We start from the raw sequence: 20,516 nt of genomic DNA, 5'->3' as shown, positions 1-20,516 counted from the left end.
CCTAATGGTAGGGCCAGTCCTAAGATGGTCAATAGCCATCTGTTGGGGTGCTCTTCTTCTGTGTCCTGAGCAAGGTAGCTGGAGCACACAAGGCCTGCACCCTGCGTTGTTCCTGCAGTGGCTAAGCAGGACCTGGAGGCTTATGTAGACTGAACTCTCAGAACCCCACCCAGGGCTCAGCCGGAGATCCTCACAGACCCTCTGGCAGAAGTCCTGCTTGTGCAGAGGGCCTTGCTCATGTGGAGGCCTTTACTCCTGAGGAGTCTTTCTGTAAGCAGGCATTTCTTTGCCTGGCCATGGTCCTAGCCTGTATCTTTAGCACCGGCACTCTCGGGGGCTGGGTGGTGGCTCAGCATCCCCCTCTGACACAGGAGCACAGCTCTCCACCTTTCTGCGGGGGAGGTCTGAAGGCATCTTTCCCAAGGGCCCAGTATCTTCTTGGTCATCCCCAGGGTCCCCTGCAGCAATTTGTTCCCCGGGAACACCTGGCTCAGGAGCCGCCAGATCAAATTCTGAAGAGGATTCCTCCAGGATGGGTGGGTGGGACACCCTGGATGTCTTGCACTGAGAAGGTGGTTGGACACAGCAAGGCTCCTTCCAGCACTAAGATTCGATGACTGTCTTGCCCAGTCTTAAAGACCTCCAGAGATGAAGATTCTACCACACCTATACACTAGCACACCGGCACTTACACACCTCTCTCTCCCTCCCACCCTCTCTCTCTCTCTGTATAATTACATTTATATCCCACCTTTTTTCCTCTTGCAAGGAACTCAAGGCAGCTTACATATTCCCCCTCCTCTCTGTTTTATCCTCACAACAACCCTGTGAGTCTGAGAGTCAGTGACTGGGCCAAAGTCTCCCAGCGAGTTCATGCTGAGTGGGCACTTAACCAGGTCTCCTGAGTCCCACTCCAAAACCCTAACCACCACACCACCCTGGTTGTCATTGCCTCTTTGAAAGGCTTAATCACAATGAGAAGGCCTTTTCCGGTGTGGCACCCTGGCTGTGGAATGAGCTCCCTGGAGAGATTCTCCTGGCACCTACATTGTACTCCTTTTGGCTCCAGTTGAAGGCCTTGTTATTTTCCCAGCATTTTAGCACTCTAGTCTTTTAGCTCTGCTGTTTTAAGTCTGTATTTTAAAACTCTGCATTGCTGGTAGGTTTTATTCTGGTTGTACTTTTATGTTGTAGTTTTAAGCTTTAATATTTTATATTGTTTTACGTTGTACTTTGTGGTTTTAATTTTTGTGAACTGCTATTGGGCAGAATAGAGATGAAATGAAATAAACTTTAAAAACCAGATTACATTTTCATTGCATTTGGGCTGGTGTGGGATGGGTGGGGGATTCCTACATTGCCACATTGTTTCAGCCACATTCCATTTCGTTACCCTGCCCCTGATGCCTCCTTGCTTCTCAGGGGTTGCCTTCAGTAATGGGGAACGGGCCAAACAGCTGCGTCGATTCTCACTCACAACCCTGCGGAATTTTGGGGTGGGAAAGAGGACCATTGAGGAGAGGATCCTGGAGGAAGCCCACTTCCTGTTGGAAGCCCTGAAGGGCACTGGAGGTGAGTTTGGACATCTTCAGGAATATTGCTTGATGGCTTATTGGTGCCAGTTTGGAGTCATTTACCCAAGCATTTAATGGTGTTCAGTGGACTGTTAAACTGAATTTTGTCACTGTTGATTTTGACTTATTTTTGGTTACGTTTCATACATTTTAAGGGCTTCTCCTGACCTGATTGGTCACTCACGGAAGTTTGCAGGTCTTTTACATGATGTTGTCAACCTCTAGGGCTTCTCTCAGGCTTTATGACCTTTATCCCAGCTTTTTTAAGATCAGGGTAAGTGTGGCATTTCTCTAGAAGTGTGATCATCTGCTTTAATGGCTGTGTGAACTTCTGTAATTGCACTATAGTAATTGCACCACAGCGCAATCTAGTGGCTGTATAATGAAACATGTAGAACTTGCCAAAAAGGCCCCCCCCCCGCCCCCAAACAGCCCATGTCAGCCCATGTAAAGGAGCCAATCTTAATCCCCCAAGGAATCAAAAAGCAGAAGCCCTGGTAAAGTTGCGGGATAAACCCTGGTGCAGAGAAGCCCTAAATATTCATCGTTTTTATGCTTTTAATTAATATGTTACGCCAAATTGACAACAGACAACTGTAGACAAACTGTTAGATGTGAACATGTCTCATTTTCAGAATTTTCTACCAACCAGAGTGTCTTGCAGAACACACATGTCAAGTTCATAGAACTGACCATTTATTCATAGAATCATAGGGCTAGAAGGGGCCCACAAGACCATCGAGTCCAACCCCCTGCTCAGTGCAGGAAGCCTGATTCCCAGGCGGTCTCCCATCCAAGTACTAACCAGGGTTGACCCTGCTTAGCTTCAGAGATCAGACGAGAGCAGGTGCATCCAGTTTTGCTAGTGCAGAAAAAATCAGGCTGAACCAGTTAAACTGATGTAGAACAGATAAAAAGATGTGCAATTTCACACAACACACAGCTAACTTCTGGAGCTTACAATTAACAAAGAATCCAAACTGGCCTATGCAAACCATGTTATTTCCATTCCATTTTACTAGTGATGGCGGAGAATTTCTCCCTGAAACTTCAGGGGGCCGAGTGCCAACGTGTTCGGCCCCCCGAACAAGTTTCGGGGAGAAATCCTCCGCATAGCGTTGCCCTTATTTTTGCCGTAGTCTACATAAATCTTTACGTAGACTACAGCGACCAAATAAGGAACGCGAATGGCGGCTCCCTATGGGGGCCGCCATTAGCGTACGCGCTTTTTTTTTTTTTTTTTAAGTCACCCGTGATAGGCTACGTGACGATTAACGTAGCCTATCACGGCTTACTTTGCAGATCTAGCCGTGATAGGCTACGTTAATCATCACGTAGCCTATCACGGGGGCGTTTTTTTTTTAAAAAAAACTTTAGAGTTCGCGGCCGGGCGAGGCGGGAAGCCTCCCCCCCAGCCTGAACTTCGTGGGGGGAGCAGTGAAGCGCCTCCCCCCCACCGCGAACAAGCTTCGACGAAAGGTAAGTGACTTTCGTCCACCCCTACATTTTACAGATGAGGACACTGAAGCTAAGAAATTGTCCATGCTGAAAGCCACCCAGTGATCTTCATAGCTAAGCAGAGATTTGAACTTGGATCTCCCACACAGAATCATAGAATAGTAAGGTTGGAAGGGGCCTACAAGGCCATCGAGTCCAACCCCCTGCTCAATGCAAAAATCCAAGTCAGAGCATCCCTGACAGATGGCTGTCCACTCCAGCCTCAACTTGAACTCCTCCAGGGTGGGAGAGCCCATGACCTCCTAGGGAATTGGTGCCATTGTCGTATTGCGCTTACAGTCAGGACGTTTTTCCTGATGTTCAGCCGGAATCTGGCTTCCTGTAACTTGAGCCCATTATTCCTTTTCCTTCAGTCTGGGATGATGGAGAAGAGATCCTGGCCTTCCTCTCTGTGACAACCTTTCAAGTCCTTGAAGAGCGCTATCCTATCTCCCCTCAGTCTTCTCTTCTCAAGGCTAACCATGCCCAGTTCTTTCACTCTCTCTTCATAGGGCTTTGTTTCCAGTCCCCTGATCATCTTTGTTGCCCTCCTCTGAACCCTCTCCAGTTTGTCTGCATCCTTCTTAAAGTGTGGTGCCCAGAACTGGACACAGTACTCCAGATGAGGCCTAACCAGTGCTGAGTAGAGGGGAACTAGTACTTCCCGGGATTTGGAAGCTATGCTTCTATGAATACAGCCCAAAATAGCATTTGCCTTTTTTGCAGCCACCTCACATTGTTGGCTCATCTTCAGCTTGTGATCGACAACAATTCCAAGATCTTTCTCACTTGTAGTGTTGTTGAACCACGTATCCCCCATCTTGTAACTGTGCATTTGGTTTCTTTTTCCTAGGTGCAGAACTTGGCATTTATCCCGAGGAAATGTCATTCTGTTGTTTTCTGCCCAGCGCTCCAGTCTATCCAGATCATTTTGAATTTTGTTTCTGTCTTCCAAAGTATTAGCTATCCTGCCCAATTTTGTGTCATCTGCAAATTTGATCAGCATTCCCTGCACCTCCTCCTCCAAGTCATTCATAAAAATGTGGAAGAGCACTGGGCTCAGGACTGAGCCCTGTGGCCGGTACCCCACTCGTTACCTGTCCCCAGTTTGAGAAGATCCCATTGATAAGCACCCTTTGAGTCCGATTCTGTAGCCAACTGTGGATCCACCAGACCGTTGTTTCATCTAGCCCACTTTGAGCTAGTTTGCTCATCAGGATATCATGGGGCGCTTGTCGAAAGCTTTGCTGAAGTCGAGGTATATGATGCCTACAGCATTCCCACGGTCTACAAGGGAGGTTACTTGATTAAAAAATGAGATCAGATTTGTCTGGCAGGACTTGTTTTTGACAAATCCATGTTGGCTTCGAGTGATCACTGCACTGTTTTTAAGGTGCTTCCAGATGGATTGCTTTATCATCTGCTCCAGCATTTTCCCAGGGATTGATGTCAGACTGACTGGTCTGTAGTTCCCAGGTTCCTCCTTTTTACCCTTTTTGAAGATAGGGACAACGTTAGCCCTCCTCCAGTCATCTGGCACTTCCCCCATCCTCCATGATTTCTCAAAGAGAAGAGACAGCGGTTCTGAGAGTTCTTCTGCCAGTTCCTTTATGACTCTAGGATGCAGTTCATCTGGCCCTGGAGATTTGAACTCATTCAAAGTAATTCGGTGTTCCTTGACCATATGCCAATTGATTTCAAGCTGCAATCCTGCCCCTTCAGCCTGTACTTCGCCTTTGCCAGCGGGGTCATAGACCCTCTTTTGGGAGAAGACTGAGCCAAAGTAGGAATTTAGCACCTCTGCCTTTTCTTTGTCCTCTGTTATCGTTTTGCCATCCTTATTTAATAGCTGAACCACCATTTCTTTCCTCTGCCTTTTACTATGCACGGAGCCTTTTTGTTGTTTTTAGCACCCCTCGCTAACCTCAGCTCGTCCTCAGCTTTAGCCTTCCTGACAACATCCCTGCAATTCTGTGCTACCTGCCTGTACTCTTCCTTTGTTGCTTGGCGTTCTTTCCACTTCCTATATGTGTCCTTTTTTGTTTTCAGGTCATCCCTAAGCTTTTTGTGAAGCCACATTGGCTTCTTCTGTTGTCTTCCACCTTTTCTTCTTGGTAGAATTGTTTGTGACTGTGCCTTGAGAATTTCCTTTTTTAAAAGCTCCCTCCCATCTTGGACTCCTTTTCTCGTTAGCGTCGCTTGCCATGGGACCTTACTGATCGTTGTTCTGAGTTTATTAAAATCAGCTTTCCTAAAATCCAGGGTACACGTTTGACTACACTCGGCTTTTGCTTCCCTTAGAACCAAGAACTCAAGTACAACATGGTCGCTTTCCCCCAGAGTTCCTGTAACTGCTACTTTCTCCACTAAGTCATCTCTGTTGGTTAGGATCAAGTCAAGGATAGCCGATCCTCTAGTTCCTTCCTCTACTTTCTGTAGGAGGAGGAAGTTATCTGCCACAGAAGTCAGGAATTTCCCGGAGGGGCCATGTTTTGCAGAATGTGTCTCCCAACAAATATTGCGGAAATTGAAGTCCCCCATTACACTACATCATGCTTCCTTAAAACATTGGCTATTTGCTTTTCAAAAGTTTCATCCTCATCTTCTCCTTGGTTGGGTGGCCGGTAGTAGACTCCGACCACCAGGTTCCTTTTATTCTTTGCTCCATTTATTTTGATCCAGATGCTCTCGATGGGGCTACCAAGCTCCTCCTCCTCTATTTCTGTGCAGAGATATGTATTTTTCACATACAGTGCAACCCCACCCCCCTTTCTGTTCCTCCTGTTCTTTTTGAACAAGTTATATCCTTCAATTGCTGTATTCCAGTCATGAGAGTCATCCCACCAAGTCTCAGTTATACCTATCAAGTCATAATTTCCCTCTTGTATTAAGAGTTCAAGTTCGTTGTTTGTTTCCCATACTCTGGGCATTAGTGTATAGACATCGAAGACCATGTGCTTCATAGTCTGGCTGTCTTCCTACATGTGTCTGAAGACTATTATTGGGCGCTATCAGAGCTGTTCTCTCCGTTGCAGTGCATGCGCCTACGTCCGTTGTTACCCCAAACATTACATCTCCCTTCCCCGTAGGATTCAGTTTAAAGCCCTCCTGATGAAGTTCTTCATGCTGTGGCCAAACACATTCTTCCCATCCTTTGTGAGGTGCAACCCACCCCTAGCCAACAGCCCATCTTCCAGGCAGTATAGCCCGTGGTCCCAGAATCCAAATCCCTCTCGTCGGCACCACCTTCGTAGCCAGTCATTCACCCGGAGTATTTTTCGTTCCCTTTCTATCCCTCTTCTAACTACTGGAAGGATGGATGAGAAAATTATCTGTGCCCCAAAGTTGTTGAGTTTCCTTGCCAAAGCTTCAAAGTCTGACGTGATTTCTTCATAGCTCCGCTTGGCGGTATCATTTGTATCCAAAGATTTCAGTCACCAGAGTGCTATATTTTAGAACAGCTATGAGGCTGGGATGGGCTGCAATCTATGGTTGTATTAGACAATCAACTGAGTGACTTGCAAGGTGGCGAGATCAACTCTGGTTTAATTGGCTGTGTCATACATGAGGCCTAGATGTTCACATATACCATCCCTAAGTCACTTTGTAGGCAAGGATTGGACTGGTTTTTAAACTGTAGCCTAAATTATTCCCAGGTTTGAGTGACGTGACATCTCTCTCCCCCCCACCCTCAACCAGGTGCTCCCTTTGACCCCACCTACTTTCTGAGCCGCTCGGTGTCCAACATCATCAGCTCCATCACCTTCGGCAACCGCTTTGACTACGAAGATCGGGAGTTCCTCTCTTTGTTGAACATGATGCTGGAGATCTTCCGCTTCACTGCCACCTCTTGGGGGCAGGTACGTGGGAGGGGGGTGTCATTATATGGCTGAGTCACTCACTGGCACTGCACTGTGTTCTATCTGGGTGGAGTCTGAGGTTTCAGTAACCGGGTTTGCATGATCACGGAGGGGAAACAAGCCACGGTGGTGGCTGGTCGCGTGCTGGGGGAGCCGCGCATAAGTACCTTCGGCAGCACAGCTTGTCATGTCATGTGAATCTGACCGGAGCGGTTTGTTGCCAAGAGTAACAAGCTACCCAGAACCCTACAACAGCCCAGTGATCTGTGGTCACGCAAACTGGCCCAGCGCCTGTTCTGTTCTTGTTGCAGAGACACGAAGCGTCTCATTTAGCTTTGTGACTGGTGCGTCCTCTAAGCCAGAGATGAGGAACACGTGGCCCGCCAGGTGTTCTTGGCTCCAGGGGTGTTGGGGTTGCAGTCCAACCACATCTGGTGGACCACACATTCCCCATTCCTGCCCCAAGCCCTCCATGACAGGAAAGGAGAAAGGAAGTGAGAGAGGGGAGGCAGCAGGAAGGGAGCCAGGCAGGCAGGCAGGGCGATCTGGACTCTCGTTTCAAAAACATGACACATTTCGCCTCATCTTCATGTTGCGTAATATCTGTTCTTTGGTGAAAATGTCCTTCCTCCCCCAACCCCTTCCAAACCCGGCCCACAGCTCTACGACATGTTCTCAGGCATCATGGAGTACCTGCCAGGCCCACAGCATCAGGCCTTCAAGAACCTCACAGGGCTGGAGGAATTTGTCACGAGGAAGGTAAAAGCCAACCAGGAGACCCTGGACCCCAACGCCCCTCGGGATTTCATTGACTGCTTCCTGGTGAAAATGCTGCAGGTACCGTTACATTATTCTCAGTATTCTTTGAAGTATGTCCCTTCCCTATAACAGGAAGCTTGGTGGCCCCAGGCCCATCTGTAGGGCGGGGGTGGGCCATGTGCGGCTGCCCTTAGCCACTTCAGCTGCTCCCACTGTGCTCTCCTGCCACCCCCCGCCCCCAAATCTGCTGCTACAGTGGCGGCTGCCAAAATCACAGAGATTTTGCAGGGAGACAAGGTGTGTTGGGGGCAGAGGGCAGGCGGGCAGGGGAGTGCATTGCTTGTTTACCAGAACTATGCTCCTGGAAATTTCCTGGAAGCGCAATTCTGCATGGAAACCAGGCACACGCTCCCCCTATGCCATGTTTCCCTGCAAAATCATGGTGATTTTTGCTGCCACTTCAGCAAAATCAGTAGTAATGGGGGTGGCTCCCAGTGGGTTCCAAGGAGACAATGCAGCCCCCCCCCCCCGCCCCGCCGATCCCCAGAACTTGCCCACCCCTGCTGTAGGGCATTGAAATGGGACCTTTTACAAGCCAGGGAAAAGATTCTACTTATTTGGGGTGAGCCCCCATATATGTTGCAAAATATGCAGCCCTTAAAAAGGACCTCCCTCAGACAGCAGTGGGAAAATACTGCTCCTGCACTACTTCTCAGATAGGTTGTGGTTGGATTTGCAGCTTGCTCTCCAGCCAGCCCCCAAACCTCCCTCCCCCAACTCCCCCCACCCTGCAGTAATCAGTCAGCCAGCGCAGAAACCTCCCAGATCTATGGTAACAAACAGGTTTGGGGCTGGACATACCACACTGAGAGCAGGGGCATTGATAGGCACTTAAAAGACCAAGGACACAGGCCCACGACATAACTTTGCACGTGTGTGTGCGTGTGCGTGTCTATGCATGCAAATTTAGAATTATTAGAATTTATTTACATTTCACTAATGTCAGCAAAAAAATAGTGAATCAGAGTGCCTCTGAGCATATGCAGAATGCTGTTCTCTCACTACTGAACAACTGCAGCCTCCCCCTCCCCACACATTTAACAGTGATGGGATATATTCTACACAGGTGAAAGCCTTGGTATTCCCTTTTTAGAGATTCAGCACTGACCCCACTTGTTGCAAGAAACCTACAACCAGATTGCTCACCTTCTGTTCCCTTCCACTCAACAATCCCTCCTCATTTTCCATCCTATAGTAACTCTTCATTAAAAATAGATGGTTTGTTCTGTAATTTGCAACTCTCCTTTACCTCCTCCTTGTTATGCAGAAGTCCTCTGTGACGCCTCCTCTTTGTAACTTAATTTGTGCCAAGAATTTTTTCAGAATTCAGCCAAGGAGTTTGTTTCTAGGGCTAAGTTGTGGAGGAAATACCTCTGAGCATGTACAAAGTGCCTTTCCCTCACCACTGAAGCTAAAGTCCATGCAGAAACGAAAACCACAAATGACAAAACTTGCCTAGGATTGGGCTGAAGGGGTGGCCAAGTCAGTGGGACGGAACACGGCGGGCAGCGTGTTGAGCCCGCAGCGCCTTGCCCACAACTCAGGGCTTCTTTCTGAGTCCACATGCAGAGGGTCAGGCTGCAAACCTCCCTGCAAAAGTAACTTCGGCTGCAGTCCTCTGCCCTGGGAGTAAACCCCATTGAATGTAATGGGACTTACTTCTGAGGAGACATACATGGGTATATATAAGTGAACAATATTTATCTCCCCTCCTCGCCACCGCCCTCAAAAAAAGACCCCTCCTGTCATTCCATTGCTGGGTCATGGCAACTGACAAACAGAATACCCTCAGATTCCTCCCTCTTCAGCTATGTGAACCCACCTTTCCAAAACAGTTGGAGAAGGAGAAAAACAAATTATCTGTTTGTATAAAGCCTCTTATCTGTTTGTATAAAGCCAAATACCATTCAGAATGTCTCTGACTCATTGCCCTTTTGAGAATTCCAAGATAAGATTGTGAAGGGAAGACGAGGAAAAGGAGAATGATGACTGGAAATGAAGGGGGGAGAACATCAGAACATCAGCAGAGCCCTGAGGCTGGATCAGGCCAAGGGTCCACCTAGTCCAGCATTCTGTTCACACAGCAGCCAGCCCACGGGAAGCCCACACGCAGGACAGGAGCGCGGCAGCACCCTCCGCCCATGTTCCCAGCACCTGGCGTGCATAGCAGGGCTGTGCATGGACCCCCGATCTGAGTTTGAAGCCGCTTGGGGGCTTCTGAGGCGGGCCCAATACAGCTCGGGCTGATTCAGGGCCCCCCAACTCGCCTCAGCCTACGCGGCCAAAGTGGGATTCACTGCTTTGGGGCCCCCAACACACCCCCAGCCCCCACTCCTTCCCTGGGCCCTCGTTCCCTGGGGCGGGGCCTGCTGCTACCGCTGCTACCGCTGCCCCCAGGGAGCTGCTGCCAGGGGCGCCGCGGGGGAAGGCGCTGCCGCGCTGCCCGTCGCAGTCCGCCGACCGCCGGTCTGCCCTCTTCGCAAGGAGGGAGAGCAGGCGATGGGCAGGAGCACCAGCTGCCTGCCAAGTCTGCACGGCCTCCTGCCTTGTGCGGAAGGAGGCCATGCAGATGGGACAGGCACGAGGGCGGGAGCCCCCACCAGCTTTGCAAGGAGGGGAAGCGCCCGGCTGGAGGACGACTTCTGCCTCGGCTCAAGCCTTCACGGGCTCCCTGCTTGCGAGGAGCTCGTGAAGGCTCGAGTCAGGCCAGCGGGGGCAGCTCACAGGGGGGAGGGCTGCCGCCGCCAGCTCCAAGGCCCTCTGGACGCATGCTGGCAGCCATCTTGTTGTCCCAGGGAATGGGGGGGCCATTTTTAAAATGGTGACTCCCTGTATTTCTGGAAATACAGGGAGTTGCCATTTAAAAAATGGCTCCCCCCCCTTCAGAACTACAAGACAGCTGCCGGTGCATGTCCAGAGGACTCAGGGAAGGAGCTGGGGGCTGGGCGGCATGGCAGCTGGGCCTCTGGATTGCACCGAAGCACTTCAGAGCAACCCGATCCACTTCGGGCCGCTTCAAGGCCCCTCCGCCTCAACTCAGAGGCAGCCCAAAGCGACCCAAAGCACCCCGCTTTGACTCAGAACTTGGGCTTCGGGGTGAAACGGTGCATACCCCTAGTACATAGGCTCACTGCCTCTGGTACTGGAGGGAGCACATAGCCATCAAGACTAGCAGCCATTGATAGCCTTTTTCTCCAGGAATTTATCCAGCCCCCCTTTGAAAGCCAGCCAGATAGGTGGCCATCACTACATCCTGTGGTAGCAAATTCCATAGTTTCTCTATGCTCCGTGTGAAGTATTTCTTTTCTCTGCCCTGGATCTCCCAGCAATCATCTTCATGGTATGACCTCAGGTTCTAGTATTACGTGAGAGGGACAATAATGTCTCCCTACCCACATTCTCCACACCAGGCATAATTTTGTGCACCTCTGTCATGTCTCCCCTCACCCTCCTTTTTCCAAGCTAAACAATCCCAGCTGTTGTAACGTTCCCGCATAGGGGAGATGCTCCAGCCCCTTGGTCGTTGTAGTGGCCCTTTTCCCACCTCTACAGTACCTTTTTTTAGGTGTGGAGCAGAACTGGACACAGTATTCCAAGTGTAGTTGCACCACAGATTTGTATAGGGGCATAAGGTGTTGGCAGTTTTATTCTCAATTCGTTTGAGAATTGGGAGTGGGGAGACAGAACTCTCTAAGGCAAGCAGCTCCTTTCAGAGGAATTGGAGGGGTGGAGGGGGTACGTACCTTAATTAACTTGATGAGGTGAGGTGGTGGAGGGCTTTCTCTTGCTTTTTTGAAGGGTAAAAATTATTCCAAAGGGAGGAGCCATAGTTCAGTGGCAGAGCACATGGTTTGCATGCAGAAGGCCCCAGGTTTGATTGCCAACATCTCTGGACAGAGCTAGGAAAAATTCCTGCCTGAAACCCTGGAGAGCCACTGCTAGTCAGTGTCAAAATACTGGGCTCGGTGGACCAAGGGTTTGACTCGGTATAAGGCAGCTTCTTAAGTTCCTGTGGCAGCACCATGAAGCACTCTGCACGCAGCCTCCACAGCACTTCTTGGGACAGGAGGCCACATAGTCCTAACCCTCCTTTTCATATAATCTGCTGCCTGCAACTATGTAGGAGAAGCTAAAGGTGGAGCGGGGGGAAGACGTTTGTGGAGGCAAATTAAATCCTTTACTGTACTGAAGCAACTGAGCTTCTGTAGAAGCCAAAGTTTCCAATTTGGCACAGTAAAATCCAATGTTGTATGAAATACCAGTATCCCCCAGGGCACTCTTCCTGCCCTTCCCCTTCAAACTTCCATTGTAAGCAAGCACCCAGCATGTAAGAGAAGAAAGGTAGGGAAAGAAGAGAAAATTGAGAGCAGACTGTGGAAGGAAAAGAGGCAGTGTCTCCTACAGCTTGAAAGGCTTCTGCCTTCATCCTCTACACCCTATTGGCCTGCCAGGGGAGTGAGTCCAAAGGTCTCCTAGTCACTGCAAGGCTACTAAGCTCAGAGTGAACAGGCAGGCTTGTATGAAGACAAATTATATCATTAAGACATCTCAAAAAATTTGCGGCACACCTCAGGAGCGTTGGGGCACATGCCCTGGTGTGCTCTAGAATACAACACCCATGAGGAAAAGGGAGGTCTAACCCCCTCCTCTCCATGTTGTAGTGCTCAGGTTGAAGGCTGCCCCACTGCCCCGCTGCCCCCACCATTATTCCCTTTCCACCACTGATGATTTCAGGCAAGAAGAGAGACTGATCATCTCCACCTCCCCCGCCCCCCCCCCCCCCCATACACACACTTGCTCCCAGGCTCCCAGGGTATTTATTTACCTATTGTTGTAAGCTTGGGGGATTGGCGGCGGACTGGACAGGCCTGGCACAGGCAGCTCCTTTGTTAGGTATAGGCAATATGTTGCCATGGGGACTAAATAGCTAGCCAAATGCTTCTTGATACAGGAACATCTTTTAGGAATGTTCTGAATGTGGAAAACTGTCCAAGAAGGGAGCAGACCTTCCCCCCTTCCAGCTAAGGAATATGGTTATCCAGATGCCTGTGGGTAAGGTGCAGGCTGCAGCTTGATGAAATTGGAGGACAGAGTGAAAGAGACGAGCCTGAGGGCTCTGTAAAAGCATATTGGGATTGCTTCAGGCCTCCCTGAAGATCTGATGTGGGGGAAGTGGAGTTTGGACTATTGGTTGGAGTGTTTAAGCCTCCTTCCACCTATGCTCAACTGGTATATTTGTAAATAAGCTTAAATATCACAAAACCCCAACAAACCTCCAGTGACCTGAAACTTCCCACTGCTCAGAGCAGTGAGGTGCACGTAACAATACGTTACTTAAACAGGAACTAGAAACTGGCAGCAGCAAGAGAAGGGAGGGTGCGGAAGCTTGAGGAAAAGGCTGGCTCATTGGAGACCATAAGGTAGGCTGTATAGTAGCATAATAAGCAACCTGGATCTGGGAATGAAAATATAATGTGTGTACCCATCAACCTTTGTACTGATCCCATCCACCAAAAATGTACCACTTTGCCTGTCCCTGAGCTCTGTATGAGAGTTCCCTCCTTCACACTCCAGCCTTCAGTTCCATTACCTCTCTGGTCCTTGTCCAAAGTTACTATCTGAGGTTTTCTGCTGATTCAAGCTGATCTTCTATTTCCCATGCGATAGCTAGCTGATTTCAGCTCTCCGCAACTGACCTCTCCCCTCAGCTGCCCAGTCAGGACATCACAGCAGCCCAGCCAAGTGTTCGGGGAGCGCAAGTTCCATAGACAAGTCAAATGACAGCCAGATTTTCACCTACAGAGCAGCCTTCCTCAATCTGATGCCCTCCAGATGTTTTGGACTTCAACTCCCTTCAGCCACAGCCAGCATGGCCAATGGGCAGGAATATAATATAATATAGATATATAATCTGTGAAACGTTCTCCCCGCATTTTCTTCTGCCAAGGAAAAAGAAAACCCAAACTCAGAGTTCTTCCTAAGGAATCTGATTGCGACAACACTCAACATCTACTTTGGAGGCACAGAAACCGTCAGCACCACCTTGCGCTACGGCTTGCTGATTCTGCTGAAATACCCAGAAGTCGAAGGTAACTGTGGAAGGGAAGAAGGGTGGGAGACGCAGGCTCTGCAGCAGGACAAAGGTGGTGTCGGACAGCACACACCCAAGAACAGCCATCCCCAGGCTGGTGCCTCCAGGCGTGTTGGCCATGTTGACTGGGAATGATGGGAGCTTTGTCCAACACACCTGGAGGGCACCAGGCTGGGGACAGCTGCCCAAGAGGGTTTAATGGTGAAGATGGAGATGCCTTCCAGATGTGGAAGGTGCTTCAGCCTGTGTGCCGTGCTGCTTGGTGGGGGCCTGTGAATGACATGCTCTTGGCTCACACAACCTTCTTGTAAGGGGGGAGGGGGTCCTCAAGGGGAAATAGGTGCTTGTCCCTCCCCAGGAGGCTCCCTGAGTTTACAGCCATGAGATCTGCTACTTTGGGAGGGCCGTGGCTCAGTGGCGGAGCGTCTGCTTGGCATGCAGAAGGCCCTGGGCTCAGTCCCCAGTTGGAAAGAATCCTGCCAGAAGCCCTGGAGAGCCGCTGCTGCCAGTCAGTGTTGACAGTACTGGGCTAGACGGACCCAGGGTCTGACTCAGCCTATGCCGGCTTGCTCTGTTCTTAGGGGCTGGGGATATAGGGGCATTCCCAGGACATGCCAATGGCTGCTTTACATTGTGCTGATTTATCAACAGAGAAGCTCCACAAGGAGATTGACCATGTGATTGGCAGGAACCGTACTCCCAAGATGGAGGACCAGACCCAGATGCCCTACACGGAGGCGGTGATTTACGAGATCCAGAGATTCAGTAACATGCTCCCTATGGCGTTGGCACGACGTGTGACCCGGGATACCCAGTTTCGAGGATACACCATTCCCAAGGTAGCATTATTTTATTTATTTATTTCATTATTTAATTTTTATCCCATTTTCCCACCAAAATATGGTGCTCAAAGCAACTGACAATAAAATACAGATTAAAAACAAAATCATAATTAAAACATAACATAAAAACAAATCAATGAAAATACAACCATAAAAGAAATAAACTGTGCCAACCAATTATACAGACCAGCTTATATGCCAAAGGCCTGCCTGAATAAAAATGTCTTTGCCTGCAGGCAGAAGGACAACACGGAGGGGCCAACCGAACCTCCCTCAGCAGGGATTTCCAGAGCCTGGGAGCCGCCACCAAGAAGGCCCTCTCTTGTCTCCCCACCAACTGTGCCTCTGATGGTGGAAACACGGAGAGACCTCCCCCACCCCCCAAGCTCTAAAACCCAGGCAGGCTCTCATGGGAGAAGGTGGTCAGGAAGCCCAGTCCCAAGCAGTTTTTGTGCCTGGAAACAGACCAGTATCCAGTGAAGCTGTTGTGACAAAGGAGTTAGTTATGTGCTCCCTGTAACTGCTCCCGGGCAGCAGTCTGGCTGCATCAGTCTGGACCAGTGGAAGTTTCCAAACAGGTTTCAAAGGTAGCCCCCTGTGGAGTGTGTTACAGTAGTCCAAACAGGATGTAACTAAAGCATGCATGACGTGACCAGATCCGACATCTCCAGGAATGGGCGCGGTTGGTGAACTAGCCTCAGCTGTGCAAATGCACTCCTGTCCTGACCACCACCAAAACCTGGGCATCCAAACCTACACCCAAACTGCAAGCTTGAGTCTTCAGGGGGAGCAAAACCCCACCCAGCACAGGTTGAATCCCTATTCTCTGATCTGCCTTTCGACTAACCAACAGCACCTCTACCTTGTCTGGATTAAGCTTCAATTTGTCCTCATCCAGTCCATTACCAACAGCAGATTGGCTATAAATCATTACTGAAGAAGCCCTGAGATGAGCAACTGGATAACTGCTGCACTGTGCATGAAGCATGAATTCTGGGATTGTGTCTGGAATCTGACAGAATTGCCCTTTTCCCCAGAGGGAGAAGACGGGTTGGCCACTCAGTCCTTCTGCGTAGTAAACCGGAACAAAATGCTGCCACACCCACCTTGTGCCTGCATCTGTGTAAAAGGGATTCACCCCATTTCTTAAAAAGAAAAAAGAACATTCTGGGTTGGAGGCAGAAAAGGGAATATATGAGTTAGTTTTTTGCTTGCAACACGTGTGCCCCACCTTCCCACCCACCACACGTTGCTTAAAGTGGCTAACAGCAATAAAATGCAAAATAAAACACAAAATAACAATGTAAATCAGGAAAAATAATCAGGAAAAACACAGCAATAAATCTGATAAGAACAACAACTAAAAACAACGTCAGCAAACACCAGAGGTCAAAGAGTTGTCTGAATAAATGCCTCTTTGCTGCCAGCTGTAAGCAGTCAGATACAGGGCTGAGCAGGCCTCCCGTGGCAAGGCATCTCAGAGCCTGGGAGCAGCCCCCCGAAGACGCTGCTGAGTCCCCACCAAATGCACGTCAGGCGTTGGCAGGATAGGGAGACCGCGCAACTCAGGCAGGCTGGTTTTGCGATAACCTGGTCCCAAGTCAGGTGGGGCTTTGCAGGTCATAACCAGCACTTTGGCTTGTACCTCGAAACAGACCAGAAGTCTGCCCACAGCATTCTGACTCTGAGCCAGCTGATGGATGGGCAGTGCAGGTGGATCAATCAGATCCTCGTGTCTAACGGGCCCCTGGCATGCTGACATGTCCTGCAATGCCAGGCCCTGCCCGTTTGTTAAAGATGATGGCACAGAATTGTGTCTGCTGGTAAACAGCCACACTCACTGCTCCCAGATCTCACGTTCTAATGGTTTCTCGCCCTCCAGAAGACTCCCCCTTCGCTTCCCATGTCTTTCCCTCTCTTTTTCAGGGCACCGACGTGTTCCCCATGCTGGGATCTGTGCTGAGAGACCCCAAATATTTTGCAAGACCAGAAGTATTTGACCCCCAACACTTCCTGGATGAGAACGGGCAGTTCAAGAAGAACAGCGCTTTCATGCCATTCTCCTTTGGTGAGTTCCCTTCTCGTCCCTATTAACCCCACCCCTCCCTGCCACTGAAGGTGACAACTAGCTTGTCGCCCCAGCACTCCATCTTTGCTGTGCTGGAATTTGAAAGACAGGATCCACAATGAACATTACATTTAGTTGTGTAACATCTGCTAGGAGGCTGTGTTTCTTTCCATTTTCATTTCCATCTTGTAAAACAGCTCTCTCTCTCTCTCTCTCTCTCTCTCTCACACACACACACACACACACACACACACACTGTCTTGTCATGCTCATCCGAATTGTCTGAGAGGTGGGTGGTTTGGGGGTGCATTACTGACCCAGGTTTAGTTTCCTTTTGAAGGAGATCACTGGAGGACTGATGGTATTTTGTAAGACTGGAATCTATTTACCAATATGCTGGTCGAGCAGAGGTGGAGGGAGCGTCAACACTCCCAGAGAGCCAAAAGCCACTGTGCCCACATCAGCCCTCCAGGGGGACAGACAGCACTCTAGGATGCTTACAGAGCCCCCAAAATTCAGCTCTATCTCTATCTTCACACAGAGACATTTGGATGACATCATTCTTAGCTGAGGAGGGGGACGTTCCACCCCTCCAATCAGTTTTTCCTATTCACAACATTTCCAAAATGGTCCTGTACCAAGGAGCACTTATCTAACTACATAGGGCATCTCTACACCAGCCTAAAATCCTGCATTTAAAACAGGGCTATTTGCTTCCATCTTAAGTGCAGGATCACAACGACTCCCTTTTTCACATGTTTCCTTTTCCCTCACCCCCTTCCCCCTCCATCGGAGTCTTCCATTATCTGATCTTGCTCCTCTTCTTGCTGCTTTTCCTCTTTTCATGGAGGGAACTCAAGCGGAACACAACGGGGTAATTGGATAGCTCATTATCTGCGATCTATTTAAAAACGGAACAAAGGGCATTTAGTGCAGGAGACGCCCTGGAGGATCATGGCGTCATGTAAAGAGCCCTCAAACTTCTGTGAAGGAGCAATCTCAGTCGCAGGATAAAAGCTCCATGTGAAGGAGCCCGTAGTTCCCATGGCAATGTATCACCTGTAGTTTACCTAACAAAAGGTTGTGCCTAGCTAGATCTGACCAGCAATTTCAAGCAGTCCTTCTGGCTCATTAAACCTCTCCTGTTCAGTCCTCTGCTCAGTCTTCCACTTTTATGTGTACAGCATCTTCTCTGCTCACTTCAGGTGTCCAGTGACGTTTCCTCTAGGGACCATGAAGGTTCATAGAATCATAGAATTGTGGGATTGGAAGGGGCCTATAAGACCATCGAGTCTAACCCCCTGCTGAATGCAGGAACCCAAGTCAGAGCATCTCTGCCAGGAAGGAGAGACTTCTGGGCCAGGTGACCGGGGAAGGGTGCAAAAAGCCATCTCTCACAAAGCAGTGCCCTTTCAAAAAACCCACTAGCACAAGCGTGATCCACAGAACAACATTCCAGTCCTAAGAGGAGGAACTGAGTGTTTACAACCAAGGCACAAAGAATAGCCCAAGAAGTCTCAGGATGGAACAAGGACAAATCCAAAGTGATAAGAATCAGCCAGAAAGTAGTGTTGGTCCAGACCAGTGGTGCAGTGGGAAATGTTGAAGTGCCAGCGCTCACGCGGCAGTGTCCACAATCATGCTCCCAAGGACAGTCCAAATTTGCAGGCAGCTGCGTGGATCCCTGTCAGCAAACCAGTTCTAGACATTTTCATCTCCTCCAGGAGCACATCTCTTGTAAAGCGAATGGGTCTTAATTGCCCATTCAGGATGGGTGTGTGTGAGTTTCCGTGACAACAGAAGGAGAAGCGAATGGAGGAGTACCCCCAACCTAAAATATGTTAACAACATGCAACTATTATATATTGCTGCTGGGAAAATGGATTCCCCCCCCCTGCCTCTGTGAAGACTGCAGCTAAACTCAGAGGAAACAGGGAATTCTGGGGGGGCGGGGGGGCAGATGATGTTGGCATCCCTACCCATTAAAAAGTGCCAGCGTGGTGTCCCTGCAAGCCCAGGCTCCACAATACCCAAATTACCCGATATGCAGCCCCAAAGGCCCAGACAGCTTCTGCTTTCCCTTCTACAGAGAAATCACTCTGCTGGCCCACCATGCATACCAAAAGAGCAACTGTGTCATGAGTCATCCCCCCCCCCTTTCTTTCTTCCCTTTGGCAGGAAAAAGATATTGCTTTGGGGAGCGACTGGCCCGCATGGAGCTCTTCCTCTTCTTCACCAGCATCCTCCAGAACTTCCACCTGAGACCCACCATCCCCCGTGAAGAAATTGACATCTCTCCCAAGCTGGCTGGCTTTGCCACCATCCCACATTTCTATGAACTCTGCATCATCCCTCGCTAAAGGAAGACAGGCGGCATGAAGCAGGGCCCTGTCATCCCCTCCACCAGCGATAAAAGCCATCTGAAGGACACCTGACAGAGCAATCCTGTACATGTTTACTTGGAAGTACGTCCCATGGAGTTCAAGCGGTCTTACTCCCAAGTACGTGGGCACAGGACTGCAGCCTAAGGGGCATCCTTGAAAATCCATGCGATCTTCAAATGGAAAGTGTCCAAATGAGTCTTTTCTTACCACGACCAGCCCAGTTCCTTATTCAAGGGGGGCCACTGTCTCTGCTTCCACCCATAACATCTCCCCTTCCATCAGCAGTACTTTTGGAACTCTACTGGCAGAGGGATAAGCCTTGGGAATGTTCCCGTAGGTGCCGGCTCCGGCCTGCTCCCTGCTCTGCCACCCTCCACTCAGATACTAGGGCTGGATCTACACTTACCACCTTTTTTCGCTTCCAATGAGGTTTCACCGCCTGCCTTTCACACTACGCAGTACCCACCTCGAATTGGAACCGGAATTTCCCACTTCTGTGCTCCCGCTTTCAATACCCTGATATCCCGGTATTTCCCCTTAATGTGCTCTGATTTTCCTCCTTCACTACCGTATCCGGTCGTAGTCCCCTCCCCCACCTGTCCATATATGGCGGTGTTTGTATTTCCCTCCTGTCCAATCACAGCTCTCAATGGCCCCATGTCTTCTTCCGGCTACTGATCGCATAGCTTCCTCAGCAGCCCCCTTTTCCTCAGCAACAAGCAAAGGGCTGGATGTGGGTGTGCTTGTCTGATCTCGGAAGCTAAGTGGGGTCGGCCCCAGTCAGTAGTTGGATGGGTGACCGCCTGGGAATCAGGCTTCCTGCACTGAGCAGGGGGTTGTTCTATCCCTTCAAATGAGATTAAGTTTTACCCCCTCCTATCCCCTGCTCCAGATGTTTTTTTTTAAATTAAGATGTTATCCTCGCAGAATCTAGCTTCTCCTCAATGTTTTTTTTTTCTAATTCAGGCATGATCTTTGAAGCTTCGAAGTTGTGAAGCTTCAAATACAATGCAACCCCACCTCTCTTTCTGTTCCTCCTGTTCTTTTTGAACAAGTTATATCCTTCAGTTTCGGTATTCCAGTCATGAGAGTCATCCCACCAAGTCTCAGTTATACCTATCAGGCCATAATTTCCCTCCTGTATTAAGAGTTCAAGTTCGCTCTGTTTGTTCCCCATACTCTGGGCATTAGTATATAGTAGGGGTGGACGAAAGTCACTTACCTGTCCTCGAAGCTTGTTCGCGGTGGGGGGGAGGCGCTTCGCTGCTCCCCCCGCGAAGTTCAGGCCGGGGGGGGAGGCTTCCCGCCTCGCCCGGCCGAAATTCAGGCCGGGGGGGAGGCTTCCTGCCTCGCCCGGCCGAAATTCAGGCCGGGGAGGAGG

General features: G+C 49.7%; 1 protein-coding gene across 1 annotated transcript in view; it reads left to right on the top strand.

Moving 5' to 3' along the window:
- The window catches only part of LOC146337425 (cytochrome P450 2A13-like), a 28,337-nt gene extending 8,256 nt beyond the window's left edge, over window positions 1-20,081 (top strand). The window contains exons 3-9 of the mRNA XM_084814563.1: window positions 1,423-1,572; window positions 6,771-6,931; window positions 7,592-7,768; window positions 13,698-13,839; window positions 14,493-14,680; window positions 16,610-16,751; window positions 18,930-20,081. Of these exons, the coding sequence (XP_084670689.1) occupies window positions 1,423-1,572; window positions 6,771-6,931; window positions 7,592-7,768; window positions 13,698-13,839; window positions 14,493-14,680; window positions 16,610-16,751; window positions 18,930-19,111 (1,142 nt within the window). The 3' untranslated portion in view covers window positions 19,112-20,081. The remainder of the gene's footprint in view (window positions 1-1,422; window positions 1,573-6,770; window positions 6,932-7,591; window positions 7,769-13,697; window positions 13,840-14,492; window positions 14,681-16,609; window positions 16,752-18,929) is intronic.
- The last annotated feature ends 435 nt before the right edge of the window (window positions 20,082-20,516 follow it).

Source organism: Heloderma suspectum, chromosome 10 (assembly GCF_057233095.1).
Source record: "Heloderma suspectum isolate Gila_16-S chromosome 10, 16-S_ref, whole genome shotgun sequence".
In the NCBI taxonomy this organism is placed as follows: Eukaryota; Metazoa; Chordata; class Lepidosauria; order Squamata; family Helodermatidae; genus Heloderma; species Heloderma suspectum.
This window is presented reverse-complemented; position numbering and strand designations above follow the sequence as displayed.